The sequence below is a fragment of the Equus quagga genome, chromosome 18 (assembly GCF_021613505.1).
Source record: "Equus quagga isolate Etosha38 chromosome 18, UCLA_HA_Equagga_1.0, whole genome shotgun sequence".
Lineage (NCBI taxonomy): Eukaryota > Metazoa > Chordata > Mammalia > Perissodactyla > Equidae > Equus > Equus quagga.
This window is the reverse complement of record NC_060284.1, coordinates 4,156,057-4,177,997: the sequence shown is the minus strand read 5'-3', so window position 1 is coordinate 4,177,997 and position 21,941 is coordinate 4,156,057. Positions and strand designations below refer to the sequence as shown.

General features: G+C 44.8%; 1 protein-coding gene and 1 long non-coding RNA gene across 3 annotated transcripts in view; one reads left to right on the top strand and one right to left on the bottom strand.

The window, feature by feature from the left end:
• Positions 1-13,131: 13,131 nt before the first annotated feature.
• Positions 13,132-21,723, bottom strand: LOC124229798 (uncharacterized). The gene is made up of 3 exons (XR_006885997.1): positions 21,431-21,723; positions 20,964-21,022; positions 13,132-19,956 (listed from the first exon to the last, which is right to left on the bottom strand). It is a non-coding gene; the product is annotated as an uncharacterized LOC124229798 (long non-coding RNA).
• A 106-nt stretch (positions 21,724-21,829) lies between these two features.
• The window catches only part of LOC124229797 (translation initiation factor IF-2-like), a 17,309-nt gene continuing 17,197 nt past the window's right edge, over positions 21,830-21,941 (top strand). For both annotated transcript variants that reach the window (XM_046645231.1, XM_046645234.1), the window contains exon 1: positions 21,830-21,928. In XM_046645231.1, the coding sequence (XP_046501187.1) occupies positions 21,874-21,928 (55 nt within the window). In that variant the 5' untranslated portion in view covers positions 21,830-21,873. The remainder of the gene's footprint in view (positions 21,929-21,941) is intronic.

Here is a 21,941-nt window from a genome sequence, read left to right as displayed (position 1 = left end):
ACAGGAGTCTTGGTTACAGCTCCTGTGTGACATTTCTTCTGCGCGTAGCACGGAGGGGGGCGCCGCTTCTGCTCATTGCTGAGAAGGGAGCTGAGGCCAGCTGGCTGTTCTTGGTCCATGAGCTGAAGGTGAAAGGGCCTTAACTCCCACGCCCTTTGTAAACTTCTATTGGGATTGTGATCTTCAGAGTCGAGCACACTTTAAAAATCTTCCAGTTCGCCGGTCTCCAACGTGCAGCCCTTGGCTCCATCAGTTATTACAGGAGGCCCACGAGTCTACACGGGCACCCGGCCCTGGGTGCAGACTGAATGACAGTTACACTTTGCACAAACAGGTTCTGTTCTTCAAATCATAGCATAGTAGTTTAGAACACTGACGCTAGAGCCAGACTGCCCAGGTTTGAATCTCAGCCCTGCCATTACAAGCCGTGTGCCTCTAAACAAGGCCCTTCTTGTGCCTCAGTTTCCCCATCTGTAAAATGGGCATAATAACTATACATCTCCCAGAGGATTAAATGAGCTAATATTCACCTACTGTTTAGCATAGCAACTGGAACATAACAAGCACCATATAAATGTTGGTTAAACCAAACAAAAAATAAAGCTGGTTGTAGCATTGATTCCAACTCTAACAGATAATTATTTGCACATACGGTTAGCATTGTCTGTCTCTCTCTAGCCTGTAAGGGCACAGAGGGGCCCTGTTGGTCTTTTTCTTAACGATACACCTGCTGGCTGAATAGCTGGCATATCGTGTTTGATGGATGCTATCACGTAGAATAGGATCTTCATCTCTGTCCTCACTGCACCCTCTGCTCAAGAACCTACTATGGCTCCCTATTGCTCACTGCACCAAATCCAGGTTCTCTGCCTGAATTTCAAGGCCTCGGTCACCCGGCCACATTAAGTCTCTCTGTCCTGTGCATCCTGAACAAGGACAATATCGCCCCCAAGGGGGCAAATATTGGTTCCTGGGGGTCGAAAAAAATCTCACTCTTTTTACATGTGTATATAGGATATACATAGATCTATAGTACATAACAGATATCTAATATGTCTGTGGTATTAAGATTTCATTAAAGGGGGTAATTAGGGAAAATATCTAAAAAGGTTCCTGGGCAACAATGAAAACAAGTTTAAGAAACATTGATCTAGTCGTATTTTCCTCAAGAGAAAGAGCACTCACAGCCTAAAGATGGAGGAGATCATGTGTCTTTTCTTTGTTCCTCAGTTTCCCAGGAGTAAAATGAAGAAGATCTGCCCGTGACCTTCGAGGCCCTTTCCAGCTCTGACAGCTGACACCCCCAAGAATTGTGCTCACCAAGACAACACACACACAGCCTTCACTCTCTCATCTGTGCATGTGGTCCCATGGGCTGGCCAGCCCCTCCCACACTCGCCCAGAATTCTGTCTCTCCTCCCCTTTTTGAGGCCCCACCTCCTTCAGAGGAAGCGTCCTCTCATTACCCTCCTGCCTCCAATCCAGGTTGTGCTGGCCAGGGTGTGGGAGCGAGGATTGGCATGAGCAGGCTTCTCAGAGCCCCAGGAAGAGCTGGCCCCAGCTCGGCACTCGGCATGAAATAGATGTTTAGTAAGTATTTAATGTTATTTCTGTATCTCTCTCCTTTCTTCCTCCATCCCCTTTCACAATGTTCAAAATGGCAAAAATCTCATTGGACAGGGAGGGCTGTCCTAATTTAGGTTTCCGCAGAAGCAAACCATGAGACAGGGATGGGAGTGTGAGCTATCTATTTGCTGTAACCCCAGGAGACACTGGTAGAAGAGTGGGAAGTGAGATGGGGAAGGAACAGACAGCAATAAAGGTTGTAACCTTAAGTAAGTCACCACATGGACAACCGGAGCCAATGCCACTGGAGAACTCTGGGAGCCAGTGTGGTCCCCACAAGAGAGGAAGGAGCTGGGCACTCATCCACCCAATCCCCTTAGACACTGGCTGGGAGCTGTTCCCAGGGGCATTAGTTCCCATCTGCAGCAGGTGGGGCACAGCGGTCCCTGGTGCCTAGAGAGTGCCCTCTGGGAGAGACCCAGGCCCTGGCAGTCGATATTCAGGCCAGAGACCGTGGAAGCAGTTAAGGCCAAGGGACATCAGGGGACACCTGCAGCATCCGCTACAGGGACACAGGGGAGGACGGAGGGAAAGACAGCTGCTCGAAGCCTTTCTAACTCCCCTTCCCCTGGGCCTAAATGCACTCCATCACAAAGAGATAAGAGGACTGTCTTGCATTTGTAAAACACCTTGCTTTGTTTTCCTCCTTCTTTCTATCACATCAACCCTAAGGGGATCCCCCTGGGATGTTGTCCAGCTGGGGTGGGGCGGGCAAATGGATCCCTGGATGGGGTTCCTGCAGTCGTGAAATGTGCCGCCTCTCAGGACAGGAGGGCAGGAGCGCTGGTGGGGGGCCTTATTACTGTCGTGTCCACTGACACACAAAGAGACCTTAAAGGCCTTTTAATGACGGGCAGAGTGAACGAGAAGAGAAGCACTTCCGCAGAGGCCGGAGCTCTTTCGCGGCTCCGCCAGGTGCGGTGTTTGGGATGTTGTGGCCTGTTCCGGGCTCTCCCCCTCCGGCTCCTTCCTGTCTGGTAGGGCCCACCAGGCCTGGAGGCTGCCCTGGGCGGCCCGCTGAGCACAGCCAGAGGCGCGAAAACACCGCTGAGTTGGCGAGGGCCACCCCCCCAAGCCCGCCCCTCCATCCCACTCGGAATGGGCTTCAGACTCCCCTCTGACACGAACTTCCTCTAAGGCTACGGCCAACCGTGCAGCCCCTCCACCCTCCTTTGCCTTGTGTACGAAATGGCTCAACTCTCCTGTCCACACAGAGAGAGAAGGCGGGAGAAAACTTCGTCAGACTGCAAAGTGCTATGAAAACATAAGATGCTCTCATCGTTGTTAATAAGGTCTCCTTCCTCTGAGCTCCTGATGTGCTTGTGTCAGAGCCAGGACCGCAGCACCTACGCTGTCTCCCATCGCTGTGTTCCACACCCGCGTGGGCCCTGCAGGGGCGGTGCTCCTTCTCGCCTCCGTGCCCATGCTCCAGTGTTGCCCTCTGCCTCGCTCACGCTGACCCCGAGTTACCTCCTCCTCCCTCGGGACTCCCCTCCAGTGACTCTCCTTCTGGACAATCTTTCCTGACCACCCCCACCTGCAGTCTGAGCAGGGTGTCCCACCTCCTGTGCCTATGGTCCCTGGGGTCCCCTCTGTTGCTTGTTGTCTCCTGCATCAAAGCTGGAACTCCTGCAAAGCAGAGGGACTGTATTAGTTTGCGAGGGCTGTCATAAGCAAATGCCCCAGACTAGGCAGCTTAAACAACAGAAATTTATTTTCCCACAATTCTGGAGGCTGGAAGTCCACAATCAAGGTGTTGGCAGGTTGGTTTCTCCTGAGGCCTCTCTCCTTGGCCTGCAGATGGCTGCCTTCTTCTCTGTTCTCATATGGTCCCTCCTCTGCACGCGTATGCTCCTGGTCTCTCAGGGTGTCCAAATTTCCTTTTCTTATAAGGACACCTGTCATACTGGATTAGGGCCCACTCTAACAGCCTATTTTAACTTAATTACACTTTTAAAGGACTTGTCTCCAAATACGGTCACATTCTGAGGTCTTGGGGGTTAGGGCTTCAATATAAGAATTTTGGGGAGGTGTAATTCAGCCCATGCGAACATGGGTGTATTAAATGTGTTTTAAAGCTATACATTCTAGAAAGTTTATAAAAGAGGTATTATAACTTAAATTATTTGATAAATTTTTATATTTCACATGTAAATTTTCTTTGATGGGAAGATCAAGAATTTGGTATTACCAAATGTATAACTGGCTTGAGATGGACACTGAGAACTGCCACAGTGGAACTTCTAGAATGACTGATGCCAGCAGGTCTCAATCAACGTTTCCACTGAATCTCAACCAATGATTCCAATCATCCATCAAGAAGATCGTGACCTAAAATCCCATCTTATCTAACTTCATGTCAGACCGACACCTAACAGGCATTCAATCATTGGTTTTTTTCCGAATGCAATGAAACCGATCACGCTAAAACCCTCCCCCTTCCACACTCCAGTTTTCGGTCTCATTGAGCATCATTCTCTTCCCCAAGCATCTCTCTCACTCTTTTGTGTCTTTACATACGGTGTCTCATCCTTGACTGCCATTTCCCCCTGAAAGCCAACATAGTCATTGAGACCTGACATATATGCTGTAGACAAACTCCCTCCTTTATTCTCTCATTGCACCGTGTATGTCTTCCTACTTGGTGTATATTGAATATATTTCAAAGGTCAGTTTTCTCATCTCCCTCACTAGACTTATACTCCCTGAGGCGAGAAAAGTGTTCCATCACCCAGTAGGCACTTAGTAAACGTTAGCTCGATGAGTCGGTCTGCAGTTCTGCCCGGTGGCTTGGGTGAGGTCAGACACCTGGATGGACCCAAGGAGTGGGTTTGCCTTAGCTCCATGTTTCCCCAGACCCAAGAACATCCACATGCCCAGCCTAACTCCATGTGAAGTAGAGGATAAAGGTCCTTTCATGCTGTGGCCACAGGCCCCACAGGTCTACCCCCAGGGAGAGTCCAAATGAAATTACGGCTTTGGACGTTGACCACTGCCCCTGTGCAGCCCACGAGCCTTTCTCAGTGCCAGTCTGTCCTCTGACCCTGGCACCACAAACTTCTCAGCCCAGGTCCCAGGCTGCACTGAAGACGAACAAGAATGCGCTGTCTTTGAGAAATGCACATGACATTTGATAAATAAGGGTGGAGGGGGATATTTTGACTGAAAGAGAAAACACCACCTTGCTAATAATCATCTCCTGGAGGTGATATTGTAAGTGATTTTTACTTTACTCTGTAGAATAGGTTGCATTGTCTAAATTTTCTATGAAGACCACATTTGGCTTGTATAACTAAAAACAAAGATACACATTATAAAGAGAAGAAAACCTCATCACAGCATTCTAAGTGGGGTCCATAAATACCCACAGGTGGGTGTATCTGGGGTCAGTTGATGCCATTAAAATCCGTCCCTGCCCTGGCTATGTACGGTTGGGCACTTCCCACTGAGGGTGGACAACAGGAGCAATTTGTGGACTCTCCTGATTCTCTTATTGTCACCAATACTGGGGACACTGGGCACCCTTTGCAAAACAGAGCTCTCTGCCTTCCTACGCACCTCAGAGTGCATCTCAGAGGAGAAGTGGAGAGATGTTTGGGGAAGCTGCAGGCAGGGTCAATAGCCTCATACGTGAATTTGTGTTATGGCACGGGTCATCACCTTGGGAGTTATGGCAACATGGAGGGGCATCACTCAGATCTCCCTTCATGCTAGACGCTGCTGCTCAGCAAAAAGGAGTGCGGTTAGCTCGCAGCTTCTGGTTGTTGGCATCTTCAGGGTGTGCTGAGGCATGCTCTTTTTCAGCAGCCCCCAGCCAACGACTAAGCATGGTGGGGATCCTAGGGCCTGGCAGTTTTTGTCCAATGTGAGACTCTCCTAACAGGCAATCTCTGTTCCAGAGCTTCCCGGTGAGTTGTCCACGGCTTTCTCAGACCTGCATCGTGGACTGAGGCTCTTCCTGCACACTCCTTCTTCTGCCCCCCTTTGATCTTTTACAAGCCTCTTGCACTCATAACTTTGGCTCAGACTTTTACACACATGCACATGCGCACACACATGCACACAGACAGGTAAAGGACCCATGGGCATGACTAACACCTGAGCCATCCATGCAGCGCAGAAGGACCTCTCACTTAGCTAACATACGCTAAGTACCTAGTCTGTGCAGGAACATGGCCCGTGTGCTCCACAACGCCCCATCTAACAAGGGAGGCAGGGAGGAAAACAGACCAACAAAAGACATTGTGATATCTTTGTGTATACATGCCTGCTTCTAATGAGTTCCCAATGTTCTCATCCTACTGTTTTCTTTAGTCGGGTGAACATTCTCCTTGAAATCTTGTTTATTATTTTGCTTTGCAAAGTCTTTTGCTACTGACACAACAAAGTTAAACTCAAATGCACATCCAATCGGGAAATTGTGATAAATTCTAAATTGGGATTTGAATTAATGAGTTCCTGAATAACAGCATCGATTGTATTGCCCTTAGTATTTCAGTTGCTGGTGTTTTGTTGGTTTTGGCCCTGAAATGACTGATCGGCAGATCTAATGATAGTAATGACTGAAGTCCAGAAATAATAAGACTTAAGCCACAGTCACATTAAAGCCGATAATAATAAACCACTACCCATCTATTAAACTCTTAGCTCTCTAATTGCACCTGTAACCTACGAAACCACAGCTACTGAGAGGAGAGCCAAGAACGCCCGAGAGGAGCTAACGCTCTAGAGCATCGCGGCTGGATTGTCTCTGTTCTAAGAAACTCTAAAAGGATTTGTTGCCGCCCTAGGGGGATTCATAGCAGGGTAGAAGTTGGGTCACACATTATTTTTCTGAATCATCAAAGGGTCTGAATTGTGACTTTGACACAGCAGTATCCAAGTATACCAGCCTGCTGGCATCATCATATATATGTGATATAATATACTACATATATATACATATGTACATGTATATATACACATACATATATACACAGTATCATATATATGTGTGTGTACATTAGTCTGGGTCCCTGTTCTCAGGGCAAGTCCAGCACCTCTCCAAGATCTCTGGGGGCTCCTCCTGAGAGGGGCTGGAGTCTCCTTCCACGGCTCACTCAGCCTCCCTGCCAGCAGCTTGGTTCCTCTCGACCGCCTGTCCAGCATCAAGCTCCTGAGACCACCCGCTCTCTGCCCCTCTGCACCCGTGCAAGCCCATGGCCTCTGTCCCCCATTCTCCATAGCAGTTCCAACACTAGGCTATCAGAGTTACAAACTCTCGCTGACTGTAGAAGAATAACAAAGCAGCTACAGGGCAGCACAAACTGGAGCCAACAAAAGAACTCCCCCAAATCAATGATAAAAAGACAGCCCAGTTTTTAAAAATGGAGGAAAAGATGGAGAAAATATCTGATCCCAAACCAGACATTTCAAAAAAGAAGATGTAGGAATACTAGCAAGCACATGACACATTATTCGTCAGTGTTCATGTAAATACCATGTAAATTCATGTGAATACCTCATTATTCATCAGGGAAATGCAAATTAAAACCATCAGATACCATTTCTCACCAACCAGAATGGCTAAATGTTAAAGGAATGACAAACTACCAAGTGTCGGCAATGATGCGGAGCACCTGCAACGTGCACACATTGCTAGTGGAGTCTGAGAGGATACGACCACTTTGGTAAACTGCTGAAGCTTACTATAAAGAATATACCCACCCAGCAATCCAGGAATTCCACTTCTAAGCGTATACGCAAGAGAAATGAAAACATATGTCCACAGAAGACTTGTACAAGAACGTTCATAGCATCTTTATTCATAGTAGTGAAACCTGGAAACAAACCAAATGTCTACTGACAGGAGAATGGATAAACAAACTGTGATACTGTCGTACACAAAAACATGAAGAAGAAGAGACTACTGACATATGTATCAACATTGATGAATCTCAAAAATATCAAATTGAACAAGACACCAATGAGCACATACTATTTGATTCCATTGATAAATTTCAGGTGAAATTCATAAACAGACCTACTCTATGGTGATAGAAATCAGAACATCTGTTACCTAGGGTGGGGCTGGGACAGACTGACAAGAAAGGGACATGTTCCCGGTGATGGACAAGTTCCCTATCTTAATTAGGGTGGTGGTTACAAGAAGAAAAACAATTATCAAAACTCATTGAACTGTACACCTAAGATGTGTGCAATTTATTGCATGTAAATTATACTCTTTAAAAAAACCCTAATGCCTAGACCATACCCCAGTCCAATTAAATCAGAGTCTTTGTGGGTAGAATGCAGGTAGCAGTATTTTTTATTTTTGAGAGGAAGATTGGCCCTGAGCTAACATCTGTTGCCAATCTTCCTCTTTTTGCTTGAGGAAGATTGTCCCTGAGCTAGCATCCGTGCCCATCTTCCTCTATTTTATGTGGGGATGCCACGACAGCACGGCTTGATAAGCAGTGCTAGGTCCATGCCCGGGATCTGAACCTGCACACCCCGGGCCGCCCAAGTGGAGCACGTGAACTTAACCACTACACCACCAGGCTGGCCCTTACATAGCAGTATTTTTTAAAGCTCCCCAGCAGGGCCTCACATTCCACAACTATAAACTCTGCCATGGTGTTTACATTAAAAAGAAAAAACGTGGAGCTAGCCCCATGGCTGAGTGATTAAGTTCATGTGCTCCACTTCGGCGGCCCAGGGTTTTACTGGTTCAGATCCTGGGCACGGACATGGCACCACTCATCAGACCCTGTTGAGGCGGCGTCCCACATAGCACAACCAGAAGGACCTACAGCTAGAATATACAACTATTACTGGGGGCACTTTGGGGAGAAGAATAAGGAAGAAAAAAAAGAAGAAGATTGACAACAGATGTTAGCTCAGGTGCCAATCTTAAAAAAGAAAAGAAAAAAACAAAACAAAAAACTTTCTCTTTGTGTCTTTTAAAGAAGACAACTCAAATCAAAGCTAAGTTAAAAAAATCACTTTTTTTACCACTGCATTCGTCTTTTTAGTGGATCGCTATTAACAAGGAGGAAGGAAAGAAGGGAATAGCAGTAACTGAGCACCCCCCACGTGCCCACAGTGCACTCTGCACTTCACACTCATCATCTGATCTCTGGAACAGTCTTTTTGGTAATTATTATCTCCATTTAGCAAAAGAAATCCTGAATGTTCAACAAGATAGTTAATGTGCCCAAAATTTAAAAAAAAACAAAAAAAAACAAAAAAAAAACCACGACAGAGAATAAAGTCCGAGGGTGTTGGACTCGCTCTTTAGAAAACCTGACTTGAAACTTGAAAAACGACATCAAAAAACCAAGCCTTGATTCTTAGTTGCTATAAGACATTAGCTTTTCAATTGTTTGTTTTGTGGAAATGATGCCTTTAAGATTGGGGCTCTCTTTTCTGACGACACGTAAGGAGTGCTGCGATTTGGGAAGCAGTCTCTGGCTCTCACCACGGTCAGCTGGAGCCCTGGCTGCCACATCTCAGCTGACCATTGTGGGGCAGATGATTTCCTCCCAGAAACAGCGTTATCATTGCTGGCTGCATTCCTCAGCTATGTTCTCAGCTCCAAATAAATCGAAGGAAAAGCAGTCATAAAAACAAATACACACCTTCATAATCATTTCGAATAATCAAACTGTGCTTCCCAGCCTATAAAATGTTCACAATCTTTCCAAGGGCCCCCAGGGTTTTCTTACTAACTGTACATACAGCATACATAACATACAAGTCTAGGGTATCATAAATTAATAGAGTATCAAAATTAATAACCTAGCTATAACACACATTAATTACACATTTAAATAATTATTTTGCTTGTACTTTTAGAATTTTAGAAGAGTTTTAAAAGATGATTTAAATGAACCCTAACTCCATAGACTAGCTATTCAGGTACAAAATAGGTTGATCAAGGGAATGCCATAGATACAATGTATCTGAATATCTGTGCTTTTGGAACTATCTTGGCAGGAGGATGGAGGGAGGAGATTAAAACATGTATACAAGATAAATGTCAATAATAATCATTGTAACAAATACTGATTGTTACTACTGCGTTAAACACTCTACCTATGTTATTCCATTTAAAGCTCACAACTTTGTAAAGAAGGCATTGTTCTTACAATTATTTTAAGACAAAGAAATTGAGGTTCAGAGAAGTTAAATTATGTAAGGATGCACAGCTAGGAAATGACAAGATGAAGATAAAGGCCAGGCTGTTCACTGAGAAGCCCTTGCCTCCCCAAATAACGATGACTTGCCTTCTGGGGTACAAAATCTGTGCTAGGCACTGCTCTAAGCACGTGAAAGTTATTTAATCATTTAATCCTTAAAACATCCCAATGAGTTGGGTACTATAATTATGCTCATTCTACAGCTGGGGGAGAAAGTAACACAGATAAGTCAAGGTTCAACTAGCAGAGCTGCCACTCCTAAAGAGCACTGGTTGCTGACCACAAGCAACCAGACGGAAGGTCTCCAGCGGCATGCCACAGTGCTCTGCCCTGCCCCGAGCTTTAGTGCAGAATTTACTTGGACAGAGACTGTGACCTACCGCCCAAATATGGGACAGCATGAATTTGGCGCCATAAGTTATGCTGAATGGCAGATGATCAGGATGCAGAAAGATCTCAGTAGCCTGGAGTAATGAGCTGGATCTAATAAGATGTAACTGTGAGAGAACTAAACACAAAGTCCTAAACAGGGCCCAAAAATAGATCAACTGGAGGCTAAACGAATTAATAGTGATGCACGTGGTAGCGTTGTACAGAGCTCAACTGACCAGAAGTGTGATTTGAGTAATGGATGACAACTGAGTGCTCACTAGACAGCCAACCCCACCCCTGCATGCGCACTTGCACACACACATCATTTGGAAATTAAAAATAAGAACGTCCTTTCAGAGCAATGCTGTAAAATGGGTCACGGATCAGGGCAGACAAAGACAGCGTCACTGGAGACAGAAAACTTCCTGGCAAAGGGTTTACTTTAATCTGGTTAAATGCATCACTATATCTAAAAGGAAGAGTACGGCCATCAGTAGGACAGTTTGTCAACAACCGAAGCAGAGAAACAGGCACATCACAGAGGCAAAGCGGAAAAGGTCCCAGATGCGTGAAGACAAGCACTTGGCTCTTGTGACACGTTTATCTCTGTACGGGAGATGAAAGTGAAGACCACCTCAGCTGGAGGCCGGCACTACTGTTAGTGGGATGCTCCGGCTGTAGGAGGAATGTGAGGACACGATCCTACCCTCAGAGGAGGAGTGTTTGACATCAAGAGTCAGGATATTTTGGGCTATGGTGTCAGGTGCTAGAGGGAGGGAGAGGCTTGACCGAGAGGCAGCGAGTGAAGAATTTTAAAGCTCTTGTGATTCTCAGGCAACATGATCTTGTATGTAAACAACTGCAAAGGGAACCCTCAGATACTCCTGGTGGGAATGTACACTGGTACAGCCTCAGTGCAAAACAGTACGGAGGAGCCTCAAAAATTCACAATAGAACTACCATGCGACCCATCAACCCCACTTCTGGGTATACATCCAAAGGAAATAAAATCATCGTCTTGAAGAGTTCTCTGTACTCCCATGTTCACAGCAGCCAAGAAACAACCTAAGTGTCTGCCAACAATGCATGGGGCTAGGAGATGGGGAAATAGAGAGAGGCTGGTAAAAGAGTACAAACTTTCAGTTATAAGATGAATAAGGTCTGAGGATTTAATTGATAACATGGTGACTATAGTTGAAAATACCATATTGCATAATTGAAATTTGCTAAAACAGTTGTGTTCTTACCAAAAAGGAAAGAGAAAAAAAAAATAGGTAAATATGTGAGATGACGGACATGTTAATTAACTCAATGGTGGGAATCCATTCACGATGTATATGTATGTCAAATCATCATGGTGTACATTTTAAATATTAAAATTAATTAATTAAATGTTGTTTAGTATTAAATAATAAAGTATATTACAATTTTATTTGTCTATTATACCTTAATATGGCTGAAAAATGTTTTTAATTGCAAAAACCCTACCAAAAAAACTACTAGAATAAGTGTGTTTAACAAAGTTGTAAGATACAAAAACCAAGTATATTTCTATAAACTATCAATAAATAATTTTAAAATGAATTAATTCCATTCATAATAGCATCAAAAGAATACAATACTTAGGAGTAAATTTGACAGAAGAAGTACAAATCTGTATACTGAAAACTACACAACATTGCTGAGTGAAATTAAAGAGGACTTACAAAAATGGAGAGATACACAGTGTCCATGGGCTGGAAAATTCAATATTGTTAAGATGGCAATTTCCCCAACTGATGTATAGATTCAATGTAATGCTTTTCAAAATCGCAGGAGGCTTTTTGTGTGTGTGGAAGCTGACAAGCTGTTTCTCTGAATTTTTTAAATTTTCATTTTTCTTTTTTTGAGGAAGATTAGCCCTGAGCAAACATCTACTGTCAATACTCCTCCTTTTGTTGAGGAAGATTGGCCCTGAGCTAACATCTGTGCCCATCTTTCTCTATTTTTTCTGTGGGACCCCTGCCACAGCATGGCTTGATAAGCCATGCGCAGGTCCACACCCAGGATCCAGGATGGCAAATCCCGGGCCGCCGAAGCAGAGTGCACGAACTTAACTGCTATGCCACCAGGCCGGCCCCTGACAAGCTGTTTCTAAAACTTATATGGAAGTGCAAAGAACCTAGAATAGCAAAACAATTTTGAAAGAGAAATACAAAGTCAGAGGACTTTACTTGATTTTAAAACTCACTACAAAGTTACAATAATCAAGGGACAAGACACATTTAGATGGATGCAAAATAATCAAGGGACAAGACACATTTAGATGGATGTAAAAGGACGCAGAGTCCAGTAACAGGCCTTCACATGTACGGTCAATTGATTTTCAACAAAGGGACCACGTAATTCAATAGGGAAAGTCCTTTCAGTGATGGGGGCTGGGACAACTGGATGAACACCTGCAGAAAGACGAACCTCGACCCTCGCCTCCCCCCATACGTAACAACTTAAAGAAAACATGTGGTGAAGTCTTTGCAGCCTTGGATTAGCAAAGAGATCTTACGCATGACACAAAAAGTATGAACAATCAAAGACAAAATCAACAAATTAGACTTTACCAAAATTAAAACTTCTGCTCTTCAAAAGACATGATGAAGAAGACGAAAATACTTGCAAAATATGTATCTGATAAAGGACTTGAATCCAGAATATACACAGAACATTTATAATTCAGCAACAAGAAGACAAACAACCCAATAAGAAATGAGCACAAAATAGTTAAATAATCACCTCACCAAAGAAGATATAACATATAAATGGCAGGGGTCAACCCCATGGCCGAGTGGTTAAGTTCGCATGCTCCGCTTCAGCAGCCCAGGGTTTCGCTGGTTCAGATCCTGGGCGAGGACATGGCACCACTCATCAGGCCATGCTGAGGTGGCGTCCCATATAGCACAACCAGAGGGAACTACAACTGGGATATACCACTATGTACTGGGAGGCTTTGGGGAGAAGAAGGAAAAAAAGAAGATTGGCAACAGATGTTAGCTCAGATGCCAGTCTTTAAAAAAAAATTATATATATGGCAAATAAGTACACGAAAAAATGCTTAATGTCATTAGTCATCAGAGAAATGCAAATTAAAACCAAAATGAGATACCACTACACACCTACTAGAATGGCTAAAACAAAAAAGACTTTGACCAAGTGTTGGTGAGGACATGGAGAAACACATACATTGCTAGTGGGAATCTAAAATGGGACAGCCACTCTGGAAATCTGTCTGCAGTTTTAAAAAAGTTAAACATGCACTTATCATTCAACTTAGCAATCCAACTCCTAGGTATAGACCCAAGAGAAATGAAAATGTATGTCCACACAGAGCCTTGTACACAAATGTTCATAGCAGTGTTACCCATAACAGCCCCAACTGGAAACAATGTCCATCAACTGGTGAATCGATAAACAAAATGCTGTGTATCTATAGAGTGGAATACTCCTCACAATAACAGCATTATACTAAACGGAAGGAGGCAGACACAGAAGACTACATATTGCATGATTCCATTTATATGAAAATTCTAGAAAAGGCAAAACTATAGACAGAAAAATCAGTGGTTGCCTAGGGCTGGGTTGGGGGCAGAGATGGATTGCAAACAGGCACAGGGGAATTTTCACGGTAATAAAAGTGCTCTAAAACTGAATCATTGTGATGGTTGTATAATTGCATAAACTCACTAAAATTCAACAAGGTTTACATTTAAAATGGGTGAATTTGATGGTATCTAAATTAAGCCTCAATAAAGATGTTTTAAATAAAACAAACCAGAAAGCTATTGTGTCTTGGTGGCGCCCTTTCTGTCTCCCCTCTGAAATATGTGGTGCCTCCTAACTCTGTGGTAGTGTTCTCCTGAGGTCTCCTCTCCACACGCTCAGAAGGCAGGCCTCCTAGGAGAGCCGAAGCGGATGGTTCAGCAAGCAGCTCGAACCCTGGGCGAGGGAGCTTCTTTCTCTTGGTGGAGGTTAGAAGGAGAAAACTGACAAACAGGAGCACGTGCAGAAGAGCATGATCGGGATGGTGAAGATCTTAAAACCATGTCCTAGTCATTCATCATTCTAGCAAATACTTTTTGGTCTTTCCTGTGCCAAATAAGTGCTGTGGCTATAAAATAATGAACGTTACAGACAAGCTCCTTGCTCTCATGGACTTTATATTCTAGTAGTGTGAAACAGACAGATACATGGATACAGAGATAGATACAGAGACAGATACAGAGAAAGATGGATAAAAAGAAAGAAAGAAAGAGAGAGAGAGAGAAAGAGAGAGAGAGAGACAGACAGACAGACAGATAAAAGAAAGTAAAAAGAAAACACCTTAGGTATTCCGAAGAGAGTTAAAAGGGTGTTATCAGAGAATGACTGAACCACAAGAGGGAGCCAGTCATGCAAAGAACAGAGGGAGGAGCCTCTTAGGCACCATTTTTTCACCTTCCCTCACTCTTTGAGGCACTCTATTCCCCCTTTACTCAGCCTAAAATTCAGGGTCAATACATATAATCACTCCCCGAACTCCCTTGCTCACCGTAATTCTGCCACACTGGGAGGCAAAATCACGACCCTGGTGAAACCCAACTTTCTACCTACACCAGTCTCACTTTAAACTTGTCACCAGGAACTTAAGAAGACCCTGTTTCCCAGCTAACATCCTCTGTCTCCCTGATGCATTCGTTTTCTTACATTCCCTTTCTGCCAAAGGACGTTTCGCACCCACTCCTCTCTTCTCCATCATCCTCACTCTCAGCTGATGACTTCTTCTTTCCTCATTGAGAAAACTGAAGAATCAGAAGAGAGCTTCCACTCACTCTTACGGCATCCACACGTCCATACAGATGAACCCCTTAGACCCTGCCTCGCCTCCTGCCAGTCAGGATGCACTCTCGGCTCCTATGGGAAAGCTTCCACTTGTGCACGAGGTCCCACCCTCTAGCAGACTCAAGAACAGCAGACCAGCAAATCCTCCCTTTCTATCCTACATCATGGGTTTTCCTCTACTGGATGATTTCCATCAGTATACAAACAGATCATTGCAAGCACTTTAAAGACAAAGAAACAAAAATCTCCCCTTGACTCTATTTCCTGCGTTTGGTTACCATCTTATTTCTCTGTAACCACTTGTAGCTAAACGGTTGTCTATAGTAGCAGCCTGGAATTCCTCTTCTCCTGTTCTCTCTTAAATTGTCTCCAATCTAGCTTTTGTGCCACCACAGATCTCAAACTGGTCTTTTTGAGGCCAACAAAACAAACGAAACTAAAACCATCTCATAAAGAAAAATGAATGAGGCAGCCCCGAGTAAGAGAAGAGGGTGAGGGGAGAGAAAACCCTGAATTCTAGCAGCTGGACTGACTACCTGTATCACAAGAATTCCTTAGATAATTTGTCTTCTTTCTACTCCATTTGAACAATATCTTCCTTCCCATATATTTTCCTTATTTTCTCTGGAATCTACAGTGGCCCAGCTTCTTAAACAGTCTGATGTCGGATTAGCCTGCCCACCATTTAGGGAAAACAAAATCATAGCAATGAGTGACAGAGCTTTCATTCATATTTTATCTCCGAAATCAATGTGAAATCTCAGAAACCTAAGAGTCTCTTTAACTCAACCAGGAATAATTTTAAATGTCTGAGAAAAAATTGCCCCCACATAGTATCCCTCTATTCTAAGATGGATGTAGTTGTCATCTGTGACCATCTTGCAGCTCTCCCTCTTTATAAACGGCCTTGCAGGAATTTTATATATTAACCCGAGGCAGCTCAGAAAGTCCAGCCACCATACTCTGCTCGCTGACCATTCGGCAGGAGCAACTGTGACTGACCTCAGTGAGGTGGCCTCAGCTCCCTTTGTGGGCAAGGTGGTTCCTACGGGAGGCAGCACCAGATGACATAGGCATTTGACAAGTGCTCCAGTCGGTTGGTTAACACAGGAAATCTCACTGGACAGTACAGATCAGTGTGTAGCAAAATGCAAGTGTCAATGCGTTAGGGGGTTATGAAATTAATTTGGTGGGTTGACCAGCTTTTAAAAGATGAAATAGAACAGAAAATAGCAGAGTTCATTACACACATTCAGGGTATGACAGAGTTCACGAGACTTTGGTTTCAGTTATCAAGAGGTGTGTCCTGGATCACAAGATTAAAATTTTAAAAATTAAAGCGGCTGGTCCAGATCCATTCATAATGTAATAGCCAGCGTGGCTGAACGCACTAACCAAAATTAGAGGACATTTGGAAAATTTTCACATCCTTTTCAGCATCATACATCACTAGGCAGGAGCAGAAACAAGGGAAATCCAGATCACCACAGAAGCGGGGCTCTCGTACCCAGGACCAGGTGAAGAGTTTGACATCAGCCTCTAAACTAAATCACCATGGAGCTTTACACTCTATAAACCACTCTCACAGACCTGCTCTCACCTGAGTGTCTTGTCCATCTTTTGTAGTACGCAAGACAGGAAGGTGGCAGTATCTGAGGCAGGTTTCATTGATCCATCCAGTTTAGGTCAGGAGCCCAACGAGCAGCTGGGGGAAAGGACCCAGCCCCACAGTCGCAGGGAGAGAGTTGGCAAGACTGCAAAACCGTATGTAGGTCCCAGCCAAGTAAACTGGGGTTCAGGGCAGAACTCCAGTTCCAGGAGGGAGAATGAAAACAATGAACAGGAACTGGGGCAGAAGCCTAGATACTGAACAAGGCACACAGGTGGCCAGGCCCCCACCTGGCACCTCGGATCCCAAGCTCACACCTGTGGAGTTCCAGAACCCCATGACTGGCTTTTGAAGCAGAACAGCAGAATATCATGTGGAGAAGGGGCAGGGTGGAGAGGTTATCAGGCACTCACAGAGGCACGAAGAGACTGGTGGGGAACAGCAAGGTAATCAGTCAGACTGGCATGAGTAGGGTTGCCAGATAAAATACCGGACGCCTGCTTAAATTTGGATTTCAGATAAACAGTGAATACATTTTAGTGTAAGTACGCCCCATGGAATATTTGGGACGTATGGATACCAAAACAATGTTGTTCACCTGAAATTTCACTGGGCATCTTGTATCTTTATTAACTAGATCTGACAACCCTCCATGTGGGTCTCAGGGGATGAGGCTGGAGGGCGGGATGGCACAAGATCACAAAGGGTCTCGTGTGCCCTGCTTCGCAGATCCTGGGGAGCCAGGAAAGTTTTTAAGCACAGAAATCATATAATTGGGTTTGTGTTGTCGAATCCTCATTGCGGCAGTCCTTTGGAGAGCCAAACGGTTCAGAAAGACAGGAACTGAGAGGCCAGAAAGCTATTCAAATAGGCCCGGCTCTGGGGGAATCGAACACAACTTCGCTCCTCACAATTCCGCCTAACGCCAGCGAGAGTCCCAGGTCCACTTGGGCTGTAGCGTCCAGAATATTCTTTCAAGAGTTGCTCTTTGTTTTGAGGAACATAAAACATTCTGGGGGAGGGGCAATATATATATTTTTGCCTTGCCCAAACCCTGTCAATCAAACACTTCTTGAGCTGGAAAGGTATGTGCTCACAGACAGTCCCCAAATTACAATGGGTCCACCTACAATTTCTCAACCTTACAATGGTGCGAAAGTGATAGGCCTTCAGTAGACAGTGGACTTCGAATTTTGAATTGTGATCTTTTCCCAGGCTAGCCATGTGCCATATGGTCATCTCTTGTGATGCTGGGCAGGGGCAGCCCCTGCAGTGCCCTGCAACCCCGAGATCATACGATAAAAACTGACACACTTACAACCATTCTGTACCCACATGGCCATTCTCCTTTTCACTCTCAGTATAGCATTCAATCAATTGCATGAGCTAGTCAACACTTTATTATAAAATAGTCTTTCTGTTAGATGATTTTGCCCAACTATAGGCTAACGTAAGTGTTCTGAGGACGTTTAAGGTAAGCTAGGCTAAGCTATGACGTTTGGTAGTTTAGATGTACTAAATGCATTATTGACTTATGATATTTTCCACTTACGATGGGTTTATCAGGATGTGATCCCACGGTAAGTTGAGGAAGATCTGTATGTAATCTCCCTCTGGTAAGCTCAACGTCTTACCACTGCATCCCCAGTAGGTGATCAACAAACATTTGTGGAATGAGTTCCTGAAGGGCAAAGTCTGTATCTGCATCATCTTTGTTTCCTTAGCACCTGGCCCAGGGCTGGGAATAAGTTTCCCAGAAAATAGTTCTTGATTAAAGTGGTCTAATTAATTAACAACCAGAAGTCCTTCCTATTAACTACATTTCTCCAACATTACCTCAAAGGTACAACCTGGCATATTTTTCACACAAATGCAAAAAAAGAGGCTGCCTCTTACACTGGACCAGAAAATTTTCAAAAACTGCAGAATTATACTAATTAGATGGAGTTTTAAAGGTAATCCTCATTTTTGTGAAAATGTGAGATTTTGTTTGCTTGCTCGGGGAGGCCATTTTCCTAACTGCTTCCATAAGCTTTGCCATTGCCTGAGTATTAATAAATCTACATCTTACTTAGTTAAATACTTCTAGGGCAGGTCATCACAAAGTGCGAGGGCCCAGGCGCTTGCCTTCAGCCCGCCAGCATCAGCACAGTTGCTTCTATAGGTATTTCTCCAAGGCTGAAGGGTGAACTTCCTGCGGGCAGGACCTATTCTTGCTTATCTTCGTAATCACAGAACTTTCACTAATAGTAGGTTCGTTGAATTTTCAAGAGCAGGAAGCCAAAAGGAAAAGAATAATTCTATGAAGTGTATGGGGTAAACAAAAATACAATTAAAAAATTGTTACAGCTGCTTGTTTTTGAAGATTAAGTTCCCAGTATCATGCTAGGGGCTTTACATATATTTTATTAAATTTTGATTAAATTTCAATCCTAAAAACTCCTCTTTGAGCTAGGTGTTCTTATGCTCCTTTTATGAGTAAAGTAACCGAGAATCAGAGCTGATGAGTAACCTGTCCAGGATGATACAGCTAATAGTCTGGCAGAGCTGAGATTAGGACCTAATTCCAAAGGCTATGCTCTCACACACCAGGAACCGCCATTTTTCAAATGTGTACGGGAGAGATGGAAGATTGCTGGAGTGCCCAGAAGAACTCTCTTTAATCAACAGCGATGGAGCACCCCAGACCACTCAAGTTTGATCTTCTCTGTAATGACGTCTGAGTGCACATGTGTAGAAGACAAGAGCTATGGAGGCAACTCCTTGGGGGGGTGGGGGTGGGTTTGAGTGCTGTTCCTTTTTTCTCTGCTCAGCTTTTTACTTAAGGGAGCACATGACTTTACATATAAGCAGACTTCGTCTCCACCTTGCTGGAAGCTGATATGGTTACACTTAAAATTACTACCACACTGTTATTGCCTAGGACAAAACATGGGCTGTAGACGTTACTGTCAGTAATCCCAGCTTCGACTGCCCGATCCAAAGGAACATGGGCATTTTGTGTTGAGCTATGCAAGGGAAGTTCAACATTCCGGATGTGTATGAGCTCATCTGTGACAACCCAGACCCTCCTCCGAGCCATAAATATAATCGCATGCATCAGTTACTCTCCAGCCTTTTAAAGTTGCAAATGTGCACTTCTTGTCCAGATGCTGACATCTTTTCAGCAGCCTCTTCAGCCTGCTCGACTGCCAGCCTCCTCACCTAGTTCATAGGCTCCAGGACCAACCAGTCTCATTAAGAACGCTGCCTCGGATAATTAGATTCCAGGTTGAGCGGGGTGAAATCACAGCTGACACTTCACCAACCTTTCGGAGTCTATGAAAGCAAAAGTCAAAGGGCAAGCGTTGACATAACTAATTATACGAATTAGAAGGAATTTGAAAAAGAGGAACCAAACGTGGTAAAAAGAGGGCAGAAAACTCTTGATAAAAAAAAAAACTGAGAAAGCAAATTATGTTTTGCTTGACTCTGTAAACTAGAAGCCTGTCCAAAACGGTCTGCAAAGGTATAAGAATCAAAAAGTGTCTCCAGTGTTCTGTCTTCACCAGAAACACGGAAGGAAATTTCTAGAGATGGTCAAGATGGAATTAGGGAAAAACTCATCAGGCCTTCATTTGCTCATTCACGGCCAGGCAGAGTGCTCAATATGGAGACATCAAATGAACATGGCACAGGCCCTGGCCCTCAGAGCTTTCCCTCTAGTTCAGGGGATCCATCAGCTGTGTTCTGTACACTGAAGTGTGAAAGGCACCGGGAAATAAAGAGAAAAGGACACAGTGTGTGGGGGAGTGGTCAACTCTGCGATTCTAACACAAACAATGCATAACCATCATGTGGGATTGTTCACGGAGATGACAAACTCTCCCAGGGAAAGGTGAAGAGGAATCTGAATTAGATATGCCTGAGTTAAATCACAGGAAAGGGGGTTTTAAAGAAGCAATCCAAGCAGTCTAAGAAGGGAATGATGCGGTAAGTGTTCTCCATCTTTAATTTCTAGGATGTCAATTTTACAAAGCAGAATTGCTGCCACACATTACTAAGCGACTACCCCTCCACGACCCCCTCCCCCTCCACACCTCTAACAGAGAGACCAGGTGAGCTCAAGCCCAGCTCCTCTCCAACGAAATGGGGTCCCTAAGCATCTCCATCACCACTCGGGGCCTCGGTCTCTCTGCCTGTACAGTGAGGTGGACTCCAAAGTCCTTTTCTGCTCTGAATTATGAAATAGAGACAAGGAACCAGAAAGAAAACTCAAGAGAAACAAAAGTGAAAGCGCCCAAAGGAAATAGTCATAAACAAAAGTACAGAATTTCACATCTCACCGAAAAACGTGGCAGAGCTCCCAAACACACTGTCTCTTCAGCCACCGTGAACACGGGACCTGGGAAAGAATGAAATCTCCATCACGCCCTCTGAATGTCACATCACTGTAACACAAGTCTACCCTGCCCCACGCAACTGTCCTCAAACGATGCTCCCTGATCCGAAACAACCTTTTATTAAAAATTTCTTCCAAGATAAATCAGTCCGGGATGAACAGTCCGTCCTCACATAACGAACCCCCGTGGAACATCACACACGGCTGCGTGCCGCTTTGGGAAGAGAGAGAAAAGGGAGAGCAGAGAAAGAGGAAGGATTCGAACCAGTATCAGATTCCGCCTAGCGTTGCCACGCGGTTGTCATAAACAACAGCATCGAAGCAAACTATTTTAAAACTTAGGAAACGCGGAGTCTTTAAACTTCATCATTTCCTCCCTTATGATAATAGTCAGACTTCTCTGAACCTAACCCAGAACGGCCTGCCTGTCCCGGAACGCCAGCGCGAGCTCTGGGGTGGACCGGCAAGTGGAGGCGACGAGGAGGGACCGAGCTGACAGCTTCGCAGAGCGTTGGCGGCGGGCGTGGGGCCGGCACAGGCGACCGCCACGGCGAGCGGTGCGATCCGGGTCCCCAGGTGGGAGGATGCTCCTGGCCGGCCGCCGGAGCAGAGGCGGGGAGGGCGCGCACACACGCACACACACCCTTCCCCTGGAGTTGTGTCTCGTCTCCCTTTTGTTTTTCTCCCTTCCCGGTCATGAGACCCGGAAGTTTTTTTTTTTTTTTTAATCCTGTCTCTCTCCCTTTTCCAACCTCCCCCCCCCGCCATCTATCACATGGCAGAGATAGAATAAAAACAGAAAAATGGCGACGGTCACGTTGTGGCGAGCCTTGCTGCGTCATTAGATAATCCTCATGCAAATAGCGGGAAGAACAAAGGAAGGGGGGCCCGGGACCCCCGGGGGCGCAGGTGGGTGTGGGGG